Source organism: Arachis stenosperma, chromosome 9, assembly GCF_014773155.1.
Source record: "Arachis stenosperma cultivar V10309 chromosome 9, arast.V10309.gnm1.PFL2, whole genome shotgun sequence".
Taxonomy (NCBI): domain Eukaryota; kingdom Viridiplantae; phylum Streptophyta; class Magnoliopsida; order Fabales; family Fabaceae; genus Arachis; species Arachis stenosperma.
Genome location: NC_080385.1, coordinates 18494167 through 18509651, shown reverse-complemented (window position 1 = coordinate 18509651; position 15485 = coordinate 18494167). Strand labels below are relative to the sequence as shown.

The 15485-nt window shown below is 33.3% G+C and overlaps 1 protein-coding gene across 1 annotated transcript; it reads left to right on the top strand.

The window, feature by feature from the left end:
- The first annotated feature begins 14266 nt into the window (after window positions 1-14266).
- On the top strand, window positions 14267-14938 carry LOC130949185 (protein LATE FLOWERING-like). The gene has a single exon (XM_057877979.1). The coding sequence runs from the start codon at window positions 14267-14269 to the stop codon at window positions 14936-14938; it is 672 nt and encodes a 223-aa protein (XP_057733962.1).
- Window positions 14939-15485: the final 547 nt, after the last annotated feature.

Here is a 15485-nt window from a genome sequence, read left to right as displayed (position 1 = left end):
AAATTGCACCATAAAAGTTTACTAATCCACGCCAGCTAGTCGTTACCTGGCTTGCGTGTCACGAAGGAGTCCAGATCAGCTTTCTGGTGGTGCCAGGTGGACGGAATGTGCCGTAAGGACGAATCTGAGTCCTAGAGTGCGACTTTAGGGACGAATATGGGTAACTTTTAAGTTCATGGACTACTATGAGGCTCGAGTGCAACTTCAGGGACCACTTTGAGGCTTATCTCGCATTGGGAGTGTTGAAAGGGGTATTTTCTTGGTCTAAATTATAAATTGGAATTTGATTGTATCCAGAGTATGCGTCCATGAAGGACATGTATTGATAACCTGAGGCTGAGTCAACCAGAGCATCGATGCTCGGGAGTGGGAATGGATCTTTGGGACAAGCTTTATTGAGGTTGGTATAATCGACACACATCCTCCCCTTTCTATTCTGTTTCTGTACCAAAACCACGTTGGCCAGCCACAATGGATACTTTACCTCTCTTATGAATCCGGCTTCCAATAACGTTTGCACTTGTTCCTCCACGACCTGTGTCCTTTCGGGTCTGAGTTTCTGATGCTTTTGTCGAATAGGTCTAGAACCCGGGTAAAAGTTGAGCTTATGAGACATCAGGTCGAGATCTATACCAGGCATGTCGGAGGCTTTCCAGGCGAAGAAGTCAAAGTTTCTTTGGTTAATGGGTTGTGCTTTCAGTCCTTTTTCTAGGTTATCCCCTATACTCATTGTCTTTTCAAGAGGATCTCCGATTTGCACTTCTACCTTTCCTCAAGGTTGGGGGCGTAGTTCTTCTCGAGTTCAAATACCACCGAGCTCGAGAGTGTTGACTTCTTTTTCGTGCCAGGTAGCCTTTTAGATTAAGGCTTTCATTGTAACACATACGTGCCAACTTTTGATAATCCTTTATGGTGGCAATTCCTTCTGCAGTAGAAACTTCTTACACAAGTGAGGTGTAAAGACAACTGTTGCTAGTCGAATTAAAGTGGTCTGACCTATTAGGGCATTATATGTCGACATGACGTCAACCATAATATAGTCAATGCTTAGCGTCTTCGACTTTGTGCCATTTCCAAAGGTGGTGTACAGGGAGATAAAATCCAAGAGGTTAGACCGGCGTGTCCCCCTAGCCCGAAGAGGTTATCTAAGTACACATTTAAATCATTTTCTTCTAACCCAAGCTTGTCAAAGGCGGACTTAAACAATATATCCTCCGAACTCCCTTGATCCACCAGATTTCTATGGAGATTTGCATTGGTGAAGATTATTGTTATTACCATTGGGTCGTCGTGGCCAGGTGTTATTCATTGAGCATCTTCTTTGGTAAGTGAGATGGTTAGTAAATCGGGACTTCAATTATCTTCCCTGACATAGTACACATCTTTAAGATGCCTTTTTCGTGAGGATTTTGATATTTCTCCTCCAACAAATCCACTGTTAATCATGTGTATGTGTCGTTTAGGAGTTTGCGAGGGGCGTTCTTGGCGACCTCCATCTTCATCTCTCTTCCTTTTTCTTTGGTCGTTTGACCTTTCAGCCAAGTATCTGTCTAGTCGACCTTCTCTGGCCAAATTTTCTATGACATTCTTTAAATCATTGCAATCATTGGTAGAATGTCCATAAAGCTTGTCATACTCGTAATATTTTGTCCGACTTCCTGCCTTTTATATTTGATTTAGCGAGGAGGAGGAAATTTCTAAATGTGGCATATCTCCTTGTAGACATCCACAAGAGAGACTCAGAGTGGGGTGTCGTTATGATACCTTCGAGATTTTTTCGGGTTGTACTCCAACTTTTTCTTAGCTTCTTTCTCCTTTTCCCGAATTGGGTAGGACAGGTTTAGCCTTAGGGGTGGTTCTCTAAGTTAGAAATTTTTTTCCACGTTGATGTTTTCTTCTTGTTGTTGTACTTCGTACAAGGAGGTCGGGTGTTGCTTGGATATGGATTGAGAGAATGACACTTCTTTAAAGCCATTAACTAATCTCATTATTACTGCTTTAGTAGGAAAGTTTTGTATTTCCAAGCAAGCTTTGTTGAATTTCTCCATATAGTATTGGGGGGTCTCTCCGACTTCCTGTTTAATCCCTAGCAAGGTTGGAGCGTGCCAATTTTCGCATACACAGACCTGTTCGCATGCGCGGCACCCTTTCTGCGTACGCGAACCAACCAGATAGAGGCAATTAGCCATGTCGCATGCATATAGCCTATGTACGTGAACCCTAAAAAGAAAGAGAAAATCATGTCATGCGTACGAATACATGATTCTGTGTACGCATGACTCCCCTGCCTCACATATTTTTCTTTTTTTCTATTCTCTCCACTTCTTTTCTTCTATTCTCTTCCCATTCTTATCTCTTTCTCATACCTTCCCTTCAGCCATCTTCACCATCCACCATGGTCGTCCGACCGATTGGCCAATCTTGGGTGAAAAATTTTAATCCCTAAACTTTCATATTTCAATTTTTTTCTGTTATTACCATATATATAATAAGCTTAGTCAAAATAATAAAATTTTTCAAGGAACTTATCTATAGTGTACCCCTATTGATTTAAGTGAAAATTTTTCATTGAATTTGCTTGAATTATATATTGTGGAACAATGTTTTGAGCTAAGAACACATAAGCTTGTGAGTTTTTGAGCCTAATTTTGTGGTTGCATCATATAACCACTATTTTCATTCTTGTGTGTATTCTCTTTCTATGATTGCAATTTTTGATTTGTTTGATTCTTTATGTCCATTGTTTGATATATATGATTGAGGTCTTCATTTCAATTAGCTCACTTACCCCATATAGCCTACCATTTCATCTACCTTTGTTGGCCTACTTTGAGCCTTTTAATTTTATTTTGTTCCTTACATTAGCACATCACTAACATTAAGCAGAAAATAATAAATATTCATAATTTGAATATTTGATTAGCTTAGGATAGTGCGTGTGTGTGTCATCTAAGTGTGTAAAAGTTGAGAAATATTGGTGGATAAAAGTATGTATTGAAATTTTATTGAAAATCTTAGAAATTTGGGTACATACTCATGTATGAATTATGTAAGCCATATGCATTCACCTTTTATATATATATTATGTTATTGTTGCAAAAATATAAAAAAAATAAAAAAAGAAGTAAAAGAAAAAAAAAGAGAAAAAAAAGAATAAAAAGGAGACAAAATGCCCCAAAGTAGAGTTATAATAACGATGCATATGTGTTGTAATTGAAAGAATACATGAGTATTTGAAAAAGTGAGATTATGGGTAGCTAGATGTTGTATTAGAATTGCATAGGTTGTTATATATTAGGTGAGAGTTTATGTTGATCAAAGGTTCAAATTCTAGCTCACTCATCCATATATATCCTTACCTTGACCCTAACCCCATTACAACCTTATGAAAAGTCCTCATGATAATTGTATTTATGCATTGAATGATTGTTGATTGTTAGATGAAAAATAAGTCTTAGAAAATATGACTAGAGGAGAATTGCATGGATTGACCCTAAACACTTGAGCAATTAGAGTGTATACACATCCGGTGAGGGTTCGATTGCTCAATTACATGTTTTCACCTTTGATCATCTCTTATCTTGCAATTTTGTTAAATTCTTTTATATAACTCAATTCAATTGTGGATTTGACTTGGTTGTTAAAACTTTTAGCCATTGGTTGTTTATATGTATATTCTTGAAAATTGATTTATTTTTGACTAAGTAGACACATATAGATAGTTAGATGGTATCAAGTAGAATAGTTGCATGCATATAGATAGTTTTCATTGAATAAATGTTGATACCCCTTTTTTCTATCTTTTTTGATGTTTAGTATGAGAACATGCTTTGTTTAAGTGTGGAAAGGTTGATACCCCAAGAATAGATAACTATCTTTTGGAGTAGTTTCACCTTTGTTGGTGGATAATCGTTCCCTTTATCTTGGGAGTTTGTTAAGATCTACCTTCTAGATGAGGTAGAGATAGTAAGAGACATTTTAGGAGGTAGTTATTTATTTAGATAAGTGAAACTGAACCTCCCTAGTTGCGTCCGACCTCCTAATAGGTTGGGAAGGTAGAATTGGCTACCTTTTTTTGGGTGGACCTTCTTCCTTGTTAGGCATGATTTTATGTTTTGGGCCAGGGTATGAACAGACCCTAACAGATTAGCCTAGAAGTCAGTCAAATCTTTTTATATATAACTCTAAAATTAGCTCTATTAATTTAAATCTAATCTAATTTAAATTAAAATTTCTACAAAATGTGATAACTAATTTAAATTAGATTTGATTTTTTTGATTTAGATTAGATTTGATTTAAACTTAAAACACCTAAATATATTACCAAACAAATCAAAATCTAATAAATTTATTTGACAAATCTTAACAACAAATCAAACTTAAATATGAACTAAATAATTTTGAAAGTTAATGCTAAATTTGTGCCTCCCGATTGAAGAGCACTCTTGGATTTTTTGCGCAATTAGTCTTATGAGAGCCGCCAGTTTAGCACCACTGTTTTTAAGACAAACTCTTGGTCTCCTAGATGTGCAAGATCAGCATAGTATGATTCTTCTAGTTTTCAGGTCCTTGAACATGACAAGATTACCATTATTTCTCTTAGCTCTAGAATCCCAAAAATGTCCTCTTGAGTACGTATTATTCTCTCCCTCTTTAAAATGATTCGTCTTTGAATATGCATATATATCAAAAAGAGAAATATTATATACGTGAAACACAATTGGAACATAATATTTACCAAGAAAATTATTCTTGCTGGAATTATCCTTGATAATTTCCAACACTTAGAATGGACGATCTTCTCTAAAAACAAGTGTTATTTTCCTTTGAATGAGAAGCTCCTCTTTTCTCCAATGAATCCAAACCCAATCTTCGGGTTCCAAGACCATGTTTTAACGGATCTTCTTTACCCACTGAATTATGGCTATGCCCCTCATGTGTGCAAGTTTAATCTTTTCAACCTTACTTTCACCATCTAAAGAATTCAAGGACAAAGGCAATAATTCCAAAATAGTCAAATACTTAAAATCATTCGGAGTTTCACAAGGATAACAACCAACATAGTTATAAATATCAAAGTTATACAAAAATTCAAAGTCTCATGTAGAATTATCCAAAACACTCTTAACATGTAAGATATGATCATCCAAACAAACTCTTTGAAAAATAACTTAGTAATATGTGTGGAATCTTTAATGTTTAGAATTATAACTAGAAAATACCATCACATTAAATATATCCACAAAAAATAATGATATATTTACATTTTCTAACCCTAGGCAAACCAAGTAAAATATTCATAGAAATATCAATCCATGTATGAGTAGGAATGAGTAAAGAAATGCACAACATAGTCAAAAATACTTGAGATTTAACTTTCTTACATGTAGCAAAATCAGAGTAAAGTCCATCAACACTCCTATGTATATGTGGCCAACAAAAATGTATAGCTAATATATTTGAGATTATTTTTATTCTACTATGGTGCTTTAAAATAATATTCTCACAAGCGACAAATATAGAACAAAAATAAAATTAGTTGCATAAAATTTTTTCATATAATCAAATACAAATAATTTATGAGTAAGAGTTGTGATCAAATCATACCTTATGGACAACTCATTAGTAATCACATTCTCATTACCTTGTTCTATCACATACGAAAAATAATCTAGCAACTTAGTCCCCTTTGCATGTCTTTTGTTCAAGATCCTTTGAACTATTAAATGTAAAATATACAACACCTTGTCATATGTTGAATACTTAAGACATGTTCAATATAATTTCTCACTAAAAATGGAAGTGGTTGTTTTCTTTTTCTTCATCCATATTATTGCCTTCAAAACTGTTCACAAAACCTGCAAAACTTTGAAAAAATGTGATGGAAACACTAGAAAGTTCATAGTTAGTTTCAACATGAGAAATTAAAGACTTTTTAGACTTTAATGGCACTAATGCATTTTTGTCTAAACTATAACTTTCTAAATATCTCTCACAAGTGAGTTTATTGTGCTAAGCTTTTTTTCTCTCATTGATTCTTTTTTTGACTATTCTCTTTCTTTCTTTGAAAACTATCTATTTTAATCAAACATTGTCTCTTTTCACTCAAACACTCACTTTTTGTTTTCTCAATTTTTTTTTCTCTCAAATTCTTCTCTTTTTTCTGGTGTTTTTTAATTTGGTCACATTCCAAGGACCCTTTTGAGAAATTCTTCACATTTAGTTTCTCCAAGTACACATCTTTATCTATAGCATACTCAACAAATTCTTTCACAACTGACTTTAAAAAGAAATTAAAGATAGGATTGGAAAAACTCTTCTTCTTATGTCTATCGATAAGATTCTTCTTGAAATGTACAACTTTAAATTTTATTTTACCTTTTAAACTTTTCTCCTTTAGAAATCCTTATAGAATTGGAGTCTGAAGGGAGCTAAATTATAATAAGTTGTTGTTACTTTTGATGTGGAATTTTGCAAATCTACAACTCAGCAAGTGCACTGAATCATAACAAGTAATACCATGGTGAGTTGGTTATCGTTCCCACGAGGATTAAAGGACTAAGCAACAATGATCAATTGATTATTCTAATTAGACAAATCAAAATCAGAGGAATAAAGGAATTAAACGTGAATAGAGACAAATAAAATAGCAAACAGTGAGTGAAAACAATGATGGAGAGAATGTTAAGGTTTCAGAGATGTTTACTATTTAGAAAAATAATTCTTGTATTCATTTATTTGAGGCATGCAGAGATTAATCACGACAAATCATAAATAATCAAATCTGAATTTCTTGGCAATTCAATTTCTCTTTAACCTAATTAATTGCTAATTCCTTAGTTAATTAATTGCTAATTGCTAAAAAGAACCCTGCTGGAGAAATCTTGCGCTACAAGGCACGCTAGTAGCAAAAGGATTTCATTAACATAAGTGATGTCTAGACATTTTTAGTTGTTTGTAGGTTTATTTTTGAAATAGTTTTCGTAGGTTTGAATCAAAATTCTTATATTTTTAGTGAAGTTTCTATGACTAATAATATATTTGGAGTTATTTTAGAATGATTGTGTTTTCAGGATTTATTTTCAAGAAATCAGGATAAAAGAAAAAGGAAACACAAGTACACTTTTACAGAAGAAACACAAGGCTGATGGAAGGCTTGAAGATACCAACAAGCCCAATGCCCAAATGGGTGCCCAACTTCCTTTCTCCAGAGCCCAGTATCTTTGTGTCTGGGAGAACCCAAAATGGGCTGGCGCCCAACTCCCATGGGTGGTGCCAAGCGCCACCCAACTCCAACATATTGGGCGCCAGTGCCCAATCCTAGAACCCTGCTCCAAAGTAACTTTCCAACTCCCAATGGCCTAGAATTCCTCAAAGCTCAGCACCAAGACCATATTCCACTTCCAAGAAGCTCTAAATTCAACCGAAGATTCAAAATTTAAATGAATGGTTAGTATTAACTTCTAAAATAATACGATTTGGTTGTTAAGATTTAGTTTAGATTTGGATTGAATTATTGTTTTGAATTTGAATAAGTTGTTATTTTATCCTTTAGAGATAATAAGATATGATTAGTTTTTGAATTTCAATAGTTAGGAAGCTAGAATATAAATAAGTGAATATGGTTCACAAGGGAATCATCGACGGATCATCGAATAATAATTGAATTCATCCATCACCTCATTAGTTTTAGGTTGATTTCTTTTCTACCATGAGTAACTAAACCTTCTCTTATTAAAGGTTAAGAGTTCTGTTTGATTTTATGAATTAGTAAGGTAGGTGTTTTCTTTATTTTGACTCATGCTTTTCTACTTTTCAAGATTGAGTCTCGTTCTTCATCTTTAATGTTTAGAAGTATTGAAAAATATTCTAATTTTATCTTGGATTTTGTTATTAAAGTAAAATTTAGTATCGGAATTAGTTTGAAATTCTTTCTCATGATTTTCACCTTGACTAGGAATAGTATTTTGAAAGTTGTGTGGCTTTAAATCGAAACGTTTCTTAACCTTTTCTCTTAAATAGTTGACCAAGAGATTGACAATTAATTAAGTTAAGAGAAATTAAATTACCAAGGAATTGAATTTGGTTATAAATGATTTGTTGTGAAAAAATTTTTATATGAGTCAAAGTAGGAAAACATAAGCATTACCTTTTCTAAGAGTTAAACATCTCTGAAACCTTTAACATCTCGCTTATTAATTGCTTTCTAAATCCATAAGTTTTCTCTCGTTCAACTTCAATATACTTCTTCACTGTTCTCTATTTTCACTTCAAGATTCACAATCTTCTTGCAAAGATTTGATGGATCTAATTAGAGGTTCAATTAGACGTTGCTTGATTCAATCTATTAATCCTCGTAGAAATAATATTCACTTACCGTGGTATCACTTGGAGTGATTTAGTACCCTTGCCAACATCCGAGCATATTAATTTTGGCTCATCAATGAGGATATGGGTTTTGAACAGGTGTATAGTCCTATTATTAAGCCACAAACTATAAGAATTATCCTCTCCCTTACTCTTACTAATGGTTAGAATTTGCATCAATTCAATTTTGATAACGGTTTTTTAAATGGATTTCTTGAGGAAACTATGTTCATGAATCAACCAGAGAAATTTTACTCATCTGACTCTGTTATGGTGTGCAAACTACATAAAACCATATATGGCTTAAAACAGGCCCCAAGAGTATGGTTTCAAACCATAACAAAAACTTTAGACCCCTCTAGCTTTCAACATACAAAATCTAATCACTCTTTATTTTTTAAAAGGACTAACACATATGTTTTATATTTCTTAGCATATGTGGATGATATCATTCTTATAGGTAGTTCTATTCATGAAATAGATATTCTCATCAAATAGCTCAATCAGATTTTTCCTCTCGAGGACCTAGGAAAATTAAATTACTTTTTGGGCCTAGAGATTAATTATATTGATAAGGGTAGAATTATGCTCAATTAAACCAAGTATGCAACTTACTTATTTCACAATGCAGCCATGGATACAGCCAAATCAATGCATACTCCCTATGATCTCTTTTCTGAAATTGTCAAAGGATGATTTTGAAGCATTGATGATTGGATTTTTGACGGTTTAGAATTTTTCAAATGAAATCTCGTTGCAAGTATAGTTTCTAAACCAACACTAATCCTTTCATACAAAAATTTGTTTGTCACAAGTAACAAACCCCTAAAATCTATAAACCGAAGTATTTAAACCTCGGGTCGTTCTCCCTAGGAATTACAATAAAGTGTCTTGTTATTGATTGTGAGTTATTTTTGGGGTTTTGATAAGAGACATGAAAGATAAATGGCAAGAAAGTAAACTAATGGCTAAAAAGGTCTTGACAAGGGTTGGTGGTCAAGGATCTCTATCCTAATCACTAACCACAATATGAGAATTGGCAAGGATTAATCTCATTAAATCATCCTCTAACTAGTAGTAAAGGAAAGTCAAATGAGCTATATCAATCCTAGTCCATAAGTCCTAACTCTCCACTAATTCAATTAGTGAGAACTAGAGTAAATGGCTCCCAATCATCAATTACTTGGACATTAGTAATTCAAGAGTTCCTAAGTTACCTTTCCAAGCCAAGAGTATAAAATTCTACTCTAAAATCCAACCAAGCATTTCATCAAATACTTGGAAGGCATAAAAGGAAAGCATAGTAAAATTACAAGAAAAGTAAATCTACACTACTCAATTGCAAGGAATTAAACAACAACAAATCAAATGAACACAATTATTATGAATTACCTCTAATTGAATTGAAAGAGAATAGGAGGAACAAAAGTAGATCTACAACAAAGTATAAGAACAACATAAAGGGAATTACAACAAAAGAATAGAGGAAGATGAATGTAACAACAAGGAATTAAGAGGATAGAAGTAGAAGAAAGCAAAGATTAAAACCTAGATCTAAGAACTAATCATAATCCTAATCCTAATCCTAGAGAGAAGTGAGAGCTTCTCTCTCTAGAAACTACTTCTAAACTAATCCTAATGTGTGTGTAATGAATGGAATCCCCTTTGCTCTTCAATCCTTGGCTTTAAATAGCATCTTTGGCGCCAAAGTTGGTTGGGATTGGGCCCCACAACCCTTCAGAATTCTTTGGCCACGTTTTCATTAAAAAATCATAAACCAACACCGACGCGTACGCGCACAGCACGCGTACGCATCCATGGGGTGATTCGTAGGTGCGCGCAAGCGCCAGGTGCGCGCGCGCGTCCTTGGGCGAGTTCAACTTCTTTGACTTTTTGTGATTTCTCCACTTTGCATGCTTTCCCTCTTCACTCCTTTGATCCATTCCTAGCCCTTTTCAATCTGAAATCACTAACAAACATATCAAGGCATCTAGTGGAATCAAAGGGAGATTAAAACCATCAAATTAAGGGTTGAAAAGCATGTTTTCACATCTAAGCACAAATAAGGAGACAATCACAAAACCATGCTATTTCAATGGATAAATGAGGGTAAAAGGTATTAAAATCTCTTAGAATCAGTGCAAGATAAACCGTCAAAATGGGGTTTATCAAGCATATGATGATCCCAAATAATATTGTTCAATAGTGGGAACCCTTCAATACTTGATATGACTCACTCAGATTTATCATTCGCTATGAACAAAGTGTCACAGTTTATGCACAATCCCACAATATGCTCTGAAAAGCTGTAGAATGAATATTCTATTATGTACAAGGAACAGTGGGTAATAGTCTTTTATTTCACAAATGCGCTGATTTTTGTTTGATTGCTTATGTAGATGCTGACTAGGGAGCTGACCTTGATGATCCAAGGTCTATTAGTGGATATTATATATACCTTGGAAGAAATATGGTTTCATGGAAGAGTAAAAAGAAGTTTAAAGTCTTGAGGTCGAAGACAAAGGCAGAGTATGATTCCCTTGCAGCTGTGCAAACTGAGATCATTACATTACAACAACTTTTGGCAAAATTGCGAGTCCCTCAATCAGTGCCTCCTACCATATACTCAGATAGCCAAAGTCTGTGTTTATTAGTAGCTAATCCTATATTGCATGACAGGTGCAAACATCTTGAAATAGATTTGCACTTTGTTAGGGATAAGATTAGTCTGAAGGAATTGTTTGTCGTCAATATACTAGCATCAGATCAAATTACTGACACTCTAACCAAACCACTTTCTTTATACTTGTTTCATAGGTTCAAATACAAATATAGAGTGTTTGAGAATCCACTAATAAGTTTGAGGGAGAATGTTAGGCAGTAAGCTACTTGTATAGTTAGTTATGTTAGTGATGTTTTAGGTTATATATGATTGGCTAGTGTTAGCTAGTAGTCTTGAGCTATTCATGTATAAATGTATCACTTGTATTCATGCTACATGCACTAACTAATACAATTTTAGAATTCAGTTTTTTCTCTTTTATTGTTATCTCTCTACTCTCTTTGCTTTTTTTTTTACTTTGACGCTTCTGAGCTCTAACTATAACAATATATCTTCTAATTCTTACCGTATCTATTATTCTGATAAATCAATGACTAATCTGTTGCCAATTTGAATTCTATTCAAAAGTTTGTCGTTGGTTAATAAATTGTTCTATACACAAAGCAGAATTTGAATTTTTAACACTTCTTTAAGTAGACAAATAAGCTAATTACTCTATAATTTTTGCATTGAAAAGGTAGATTATAGTTAAAAGAAATCTATAAAATTCATCCCGGCATAAAATATTAACTGGTAAAAGTTTATCAAATTCTACATGCGAGAATGTATATTTGAAGATTATTAGTTGCAAAAACTCCTTGAATAAATATTTTGGAGTCGATTTCTATATAAGATACATGATGAACAAAAATTAAAGCTCACAGATATTAGTGAGTGCACTGGATCGCTCAAGTAATACCACAGTGAGTGAATATCGTTCACATTAGAATTAAAGGATTGAGCAAGCAAATATAAGATTAAATAGCTAATTACATTGAAAGAACTTGGATTAAAGAGGGTAAGATTGAGAGCTTTAGAAGTTGAATGCTTACGAACAGAGAGCTTGAATGTTGATTTGAGAGAAGACAATGATGTTGAGAGTCAAAGGTTTTATAAATGATTGTACTTTTAGAGAAATCAAACCTTGTTTAATTATCTTGAAGTTGTAAAGATCTTTTACGATAAATCTTTAGTTACTGATTTCTAATTCCTTGGCTCCTTAGTTTCTGAAGCATTAATTAGTTGTCAATTAATTAATCAAGAGATTAAGCACAAAAACTTATTTTAGATTCAAATAAGATTTAAAAGTAGTTCTTAGTTTTGTCCAGTTAAATCTTGGAAGAAAACACAATTTTCAAAAGTTATTCTAACGCGAATTATATGTCACTTATTCAAAATTAGAGTGATTAAAAATTATCTATGTGTCGCACACTAATTGAACCACTATTCCTAACCGAATTCAAAGAGTCATCTGAAAGAGTTTTCAAACTTCAATTCAAATATCAAATCTTCCGATTGTAATAAAAGAATTCAAAAGAGATTAGTATACCTTTTGATACTACTAATCCGAATGAAGAACGAATAACTCAATCATGAAATAGATCAATATAAAATTTTCAAATAAAATAAATGTAGATTAATAACCCATAGAAAATATAAATAGAGCTCCTAATCCTTTGACAAATGATTAGTTATCCATAAAAAAGTAAAAGAAAACAAAACAAAAGAAAAGAGAAAGAGAGACACGTGAGAGATCCGAAGATCCTCCCCCCTAGGGGTTACCTCTCTTGCAACAAGGTTCACTTATATATATATATGAATTCTAGAATTTAAATTCAAAATTTTCTAATCTTATCTTTCAAAAAAAAAAAGATATATACTTTCAAAAAAAAAAAGATAAAATAACTATTTACTGACTTCAAATTCAAATAAAAAGTAATAATTCAAATTAAATCCTAATAACTAAATCTTTATGTTTCTAGAAAGATTTAATAACTGATCTTCTAGAATCATGAATATCTTAGATGTGATTAAGACTTCTAATGACATGGATAATTAAGATTGAGTCTTAATTATTACATCTAAAGAGCTGTAATTATGTTTAATCCGAATTTATATTAGAGAAAATTAGACAAAAAATCCAAAAACATATTCTAGGAGAAGTAGCTCCGCCGAGCATGGAATGTAGGCCGCCGGGCCTGAGGGGAAGGCCGCCGGAAGTAGGAGCTTGTTCGCCAATCGCAGGACATCGCTGCCGGAAGTGCTGGAGCTTGAATAGGGTCCGCCAGGCGTGCATCTTTTCCCGCCATATGTGCGTAGCTTTAATTCTTTGAGCCATGCTTCTATTCCTACAGTTATATTTCTAATCTTTGTGCCACGCTTTTGTTGTCTTTGTGTGTGTGTTTTTTTTATATAAAATGTTTTGATTCTTGTTAGTTTTTAAATTCAAAACTCTTAAAAATATAAAAACACTATCTCAATTTTAAATATTTTATTATTTATTAAATTTTTTTAAAAAATATAAAAAATTTGATTAAAATCTAAAAAAATAAATAAAATATAATCCTAAAACCCAACTTTATCAATACATGTTAACTTCTTTTTACCGATATACCCAACTTTATCATCCTGTCTCTATTCTATTGTTTAATTACTAAAAACATGTCTCTAATTTTTTGTTATTTGCTTGAAAAGTTTATCGGGCCGATATGATCAGAGCCTTGTGTAAATTCTTTAGTATTTCCATTATGAAAAAGTTTACGGCGCTAATACTTTTATTAAAATTTGGCTAGTATTTAATTAATAAAAAAAATATATAATTTTATATTATTGAATAAAATTTTATACTATTAAAAATATCAATAATAACTAATTGATAGCTACAAATCACTAAATTTATTAGCTTCTAACATCCTTCTTTACATTATATATCAAAGTTAATTAATAACTTCAACATAGATTTTGTGAATTTACAAATTATACCGGTAAATAAATAAATCAATGCGTTATATATTCTAGAAAATGTACGTAGTATAAGACTATAACGAATCACTTGCAAACTAAATTTTGTAAAGTTACACATTTATCCATCATGTTGTGTGTGACACGTCAAAGCTTATTGAATATTTATATCCTTTTTCCCATCAAATTTATGCTACTATGTCCAGCTAACCTATTGCATATATCCCAGATATTTTTCCTTTTATCAAACATTCAAATATTTATAAATACCCTCTTATGAACCCTACAAAATCCCATAAAAAACATCACAAAAATCTCCAACCTTCTTTGAAGATAATGTCGGAAATATTCCATGCTGGTGGAGATGTTGTAAGTAGAAATCTCAAGCGCAAGTTAGAGGAACCACCAGCCGTGGACCATGACTCAGAGGTGTTACTTTCTTTGAGTCTTGGCCGCAACAACAATAACATGGAAACTGGCGACTCATCCTCCAATTTCACATTCAAATCCTTGAAAACTGCTGAAAACCAGACGAAGCAAGAACGCTTGTTTCCTTGCAAGTTTTGCAACAAGAAATTCGCCAGCTCTCAAGCTTTAGGCGGACATCAAAATGCTCATAAGCGCGAGAGAGTCCTCTCAAAAATGGACAAAATGTTTAACAGGGGAACATTTGCGCTTGATGCTAGTCATCAATTATGTGCATACCCAACAACCATGACAAATTATCTACCCTACCGTGGCTCAAACTCAATACCTTTGTATCAAGGTGCACATATGCACCACCACATACTTCATATGCCTTGCACCATGCCTGGTTTTCGTTCAGCATCATCTAGCTATGGAAACCAAGGCTTACGCAACATTCCTCTGAATTCTCGCCACCACGGCCACCACCGAGATGCTGGATTTGGTTTTGGAATTACTCAACTTCCTTCATCGAGAGAAGTTCCGGGTGATAGAAGTTCTATGGTTCATGCTAATCTCGGTAGCCTTCTTAGAAATAACTAATTAGATAAACTTTATTGTTTATCCTCAAGGGATGAAATCGACCGACTGTCTAGGCATCATCATCTAGTCTAATTTTAGTTAAGCTTTTCGGTTCTTATTGTTGCTTTATTACTAATGTTACTTTTCTCTTTGTTATTTCCTTAGTTGAATTTTGTTCTTTGACTTTGAGAACTTTTATCCCATATCAATCTTTTACATTTATTCTTGCTCCTTATATAGCCTCCTTGAAATAATTTCAAACCAAAATAAATCGGCATATATAACGTAGAGGAATCAAAGTAACAAGGCTATAAACCATAGCGGAATTGATTCAAAATATTTTTTGGGGAAATTATATCTTTTTTTTTTGGTGGACAAACGGGGTCAAAAACCCCAAAGAAAAAGCAGAAGAGAAAAAACAACTAAGACCCTCTAAGCCTAAAAGTTCCAAAACAATCCAAATTCAAAGCATAACAAATATCTAAGGGAGAGGCATCATAGATATGCAAGCCAAAAGGGAGTTTTTGTCCCTTTTTTGCTAGGAGATCAGCTGGAGAATTTGCTTCAC